Below are 4,342 nucleotides of genomic sequence, written 5' to 3'. Positions count from 1 at the left end.
AAAAAAAAAAAAAAAGATATTCCTGATTTCAAACTCTTTATCCTTTAAACTGGACTTTGTATTATAAAGCATTCCAGGCATTAAACAGTCATATCTAATATTTAAATTGTGACTGTCTCTCAGTAATTCTCCTTATTCCTTTGGGGACAGGAGAAATCCCGGATCTGTTCAGTGATGAAGATGTAGACAACATAATTTATGGAATTCGTAATGAAGTTCGTGGTCTAGGCATGGTGGACTCCAGAGAAAATTGTTGGAAATTCTTTGTGGCCAGGGTGCAGCTACAGCTCAAAGTAAGAAACCCTTGTTGACTTGCATAGTATTTAAAACCTGTCCTTGGAACTATGACACGGTTCTAGGTCAGGATTCATACTATGAGTTTGAATTGCCGTCATTGGTTTGGAAAGGACCTTTGCATTTTTACATGTGCTCATGTCTGGAATAAACCTTCCTGAAGTGTCCCACGATGCTGAGCGTCTACAAAACATGGCGCTGAGCAGACCGTGCGGTGCTGGATTGAATTGGACATGGTCTCTGTCCTGGAGGAGCGGACGCTGCTCCAGGAGACGGGGGCCCTCACAAGTAATGATAGCACAGGACTGATGTTGGTAGTGCCGTGGGCTACAGGTGAGTGCAGCATCCTTCGCTGCACTGGGCTCTGCTGGAGGAAGCCCTGTCGCATGGGTCGGCCATGGGTTAGAATCCAGGGGGAAGCAACGAAATAGCATTTATGTCAGAGGAAGGTTGGACTGTACAGGACACCTTCAGAGAAACACAAGATTGCTCTGAATGACTGGAACACAGGCTTCCTTTTGGGAGAAGGAGGTGGTCAGGCTAGGAAGTAAATGAGGATGAGGTAGGGGGCTGAAAATCATGAAGAGTGCAATGGAAGAGCTTTGAGTTATGGCACTGAGTTATGTCAGAACTTCAAGGCAAGCAATTTAGGTGTATTAACCAGCAGCCTGAGGCTCAACGGGACGTCTTTCCCTCCAGAAGCCTCTGTGCTTCAGTGTAGCTCCTACAGATATAATGTACCCAAATACTAGCAGCAGTGAAGATCAGATACTGTAAGACATGCCTCCAACCTCACGGCAGGAAGCCAGTGTATGGCAAAATCAGGCTTCCTGGTGTAGAAATGGTTAGTAACCTACACAAGTTCCCACTTTGCTGCTACTTCCAGAATTCTCGGCCCGTCAAGCTAGTAACAGGGTCCAGGCTTCAGTAGAGCCTGGCGCCCGCGGGGATAGGGGATGGGGCAGTGCCTTAGCCGTGAATACACCTCTCCTTGGAGGTGTGGGGCGTGTATAGGCTGCTCGTCCGCCCTACTTTGTTAAATTCCACATTAATCTTACTGAGCAATTCTGGGCTGATGTTACATCAGAATTTACGGTTCAGTTATCCAAAGAGTTTTGTCCCCATCAAAATGTTACTAAGAATAGTTTTGTCAGCAAGGCCAGAGGTTTCTCCCTGTTCCATGGCAGTACATTTAGATCACATTTTCTTTATGAAATGGAAAAACAGGTACAGTAATAGAATATGAAATGGTAATGATATAAATCACTGACTATCGAGGTCTGTTCCTCAAAGCAATAGAATCAGCATCACCTAGAAACGTTTTAAAAATGCAGGTTCTCCAGTTCCCACCCCAGACCTCTTAAATCAGAAATTCTGCACAGAATGCACAATGTATGTTTTAATAAGACCTCCAGGTAATGCTGAGGCATGCTGAAATTTTAAGAACCATGTTCAAAATAATGCAGGAGGGGCGCCTGGGTAGCGCAGTCGTTAAAGCGTCTGCCTTCAGCTCAGGGCGTGATCCCGGTGTTCCGGGATCGAGTCCCACATCGGGCTCCTCCGCTGGCAGCCTGCTTCTTCCTCTCTCACTCGCCTGCTGTGTTCCCTCTCTCACTGGCTGTCTCTCTGTCACATAAATAAATAAAATCTTTAAAAAAAATAAAATAAAATAAAATAAATAATGCAGGGCCACCAGGGTGGCTCAGTTGGTTAAGCATCCACTCTTGATTTCAGCTCAGGTCATGACCTCAAGGTCGTGAGGTCAAGCCCCATGTTGCCTCCATGCTGGGTGCGAAGGCAGCTTGAGATTCTCTCTCCCCCTTTGCTCCTCCCTGCTCCCTCGCTCTCTCACTCCCTGTCTCTCTGAAAACAAAGAAACAAAAAACAAAAAAGCTAAAGTAAGTGCCCTTTACATATGTCTTTTATATATACCTTCGCTGGCTTCTGTGGGATAAATTTCCAGAAGGGGTATTGCTAGGTTCAATAGTTGTAGCTGATAGTGGTTTTAAAATACGCCTGCGAGTTCTTTGCCGTGTTTCTTTTTTTTTTCTTTCTTTTTTTTTTAATGTTTTTTTATTATATTATGTTAGTCACCATACAGTACATCCCTGGTTGCTGATGTAAAGTTCGATGATTCATTAGTTGCGTATAACACCCAGTGCACCATGCAATACGTGCCCTCCTTAATACCCATCACCAGCCTATCCCAATCCCCCACCCCTCCCCTCTGAAGCCCTCAGTTTGTTTCTCAGAGTCCATAGTCTCTCATGCTTCATTCCCCCTTCTGATTACCCCCCCTTTCTTTATCCCTTTCTTCCCCTACCGATCTTCCTAGTTCTTATGTTCCACAGATGAGTGAAACCATATGATAATTGTCTTTCTCTGCTTGACTTATTTCACTTAGCATTATCTCCTCCAGTGCCATCCATGTTGCAGCAAATGTTGAGAACTCGTTCTTTCTGATAGCTGAGTAATAGTCCATTGTATATATGGACCACGACTTCTTAATCCAGTCATCTGTTGAAGGGCATCTTGGTTCCTTCCACGATTTGGCTATTGTGGACAATGCTGCTATGAACATTGGGGTGCATATGGCCCTTCTCTTCACTACGTCTGTATCTTTGGGGTAAATACACAGTAGTGCAATGGCTGGGTCATAGGGTAGCTCAATTTTTAACTCTTTAAGGGACCTCCACACTGTTTTCCAGAGTGGCTGTACCAACTTGCATTTCCACCAACAATGTAGGAGGGATTCCCTTTCTCCACATCCTCTCCAGCAATTGTTGTTTCTTGCCTTGTCAATTTTTGCCATTCTAATTGGCATAAGGTGGTATCTTAGTGTGGTTTTGATTTGAATTTCCCTGATGGCTAATGATTTTGAACATTTTTTCATGTGTCTGTTAGCCATTTGTATGTCATCATTGGAAAAGTGTCTGTTCATATCTTCTGCCATTTTATGATTTATTTGTTTCTCGCATATTGAGTTTGAGAAGTTCTTTGTAGATCTTGGATACCAGTCTTTTATCTGTAGTGTCATTTGCAAATATATTGTCCCATTCCGTGGGCTGCCTCTTAGTTTTTTTGACTGTTTGCTTGGCTGTGCAGAAGCTTTTTATCTTGATGAAGTCCCACAAGTTCATTTTATCTTTTGTTTCTCTTGCCTTTGGAGACGTGTCATGAAAAAGGTTGCTTTGGCTGATGTCGTAGAGGTTGCCGCCTATGTTCTCCTCTATGATTTTGATGGATTCCTGTCTCACATTGAGGTCTTTCATCCATTTGGAGTTTATCTTTGTGTATGGTGTGAGACAGTGGTCAAGTTTCATTCTTTTGCATGGAGCTGTGCAATTTTCCCAGCAACATTTATTGAAGAGACTGTCTTTTTTCCACCGGATGTTTTTTCCTGCTTTATCAAAGATTAGTTGCCCAAAGAGCCGAGGGTCCATTTCTAGGTTCTCTATTCTGTTCCATTGGTTTATGTGTCTGTTTTTGTGCCAGTACCATGCTGTCTTTGTGATCTCAGCTTTGTAGTACAGCTCGAAATCCGGCCTTGTGCCCCTTGTGATGACCCCAGCTTTGTTTTTCCTTTTCAACATCCTTGGAGATTCGGGGCCTTTTCTGGTTCCATACAAATTTAAGGACTATTTGTTCCAGTTCTTTGAAAAATGTCATTGGTATTTTGATCAGGATAGCATTGAAAGTGTAGATTGCTCTGGGTAGCATGGACATTTTAACTATGCTAATTCTTCCAATCCATGAGCATGGAATATTTTTCCATCTTTTTGTTTCTTCTTCAATGTCTTTCAAGAGTGATTTGTAGTTTCTAGAATATAGGTCCTTTACGTCTCTGGTTAAGTTAATTCCAAGGTAACGTATGGTTTTTGGTGCTATTGTAAATGGGATGGCTTCCCTAATTTCTCTTTCTTCAGTCTCATTATTCGTGTATAGAAATGTAACTGATTTCTGAGCATTGATTTTTGTATCCCACCACATTACTGAATTGCTCTATAACTTCTAATAGTTTGGGAGTGGATTCTTTTGGGTTTTCCAT

The 4,342-nt window shown here is 42.7% G+C and overlaps 1 protein-coding gene across 1 annotated transcript in view; it reads left to right on the top strand.

Annotated features, from left to right (window-relative positions):
- Positions 1 to 4,342, top strand: part of DNAH11 (dynein axonemal heavy chain 11) — a 312,391-nt gene that overhangs the window by 164,173 nt on the left and 143,876 nt on the right. The window contains exon 54 of the mRNA XM_040644201.1: positions 151 to 293. Coding sequence (XP_040500135.1) covers positions 151 to 293 — 143 coding nt within the window. The remainder of the gene's footprint in view (positions 1 to 150; positions 294 to 4,342) is intronic.

This window comes from Ursus maritimus, unplaced genomic scaffold, assembly GCF_017311325.1.
Source record: "Ursus maritimus isolate PB19 unplaced genomic scaffold, ASM1731132v1 scaffold_3, whole genome shotgun sequence".
Taxonomy (NCBI): domain Eukaryota; kingdom Metazoa; phylum Chordata; class Mammalia; order Carnivora; family Ursidae; genus Ursus; species Ursus maritimus.
The sequence above is the reverse complement of the archived record's forward strand: the minus strand, read 5'-3'. Positions and strand labels throughout refer to the sequence as shown.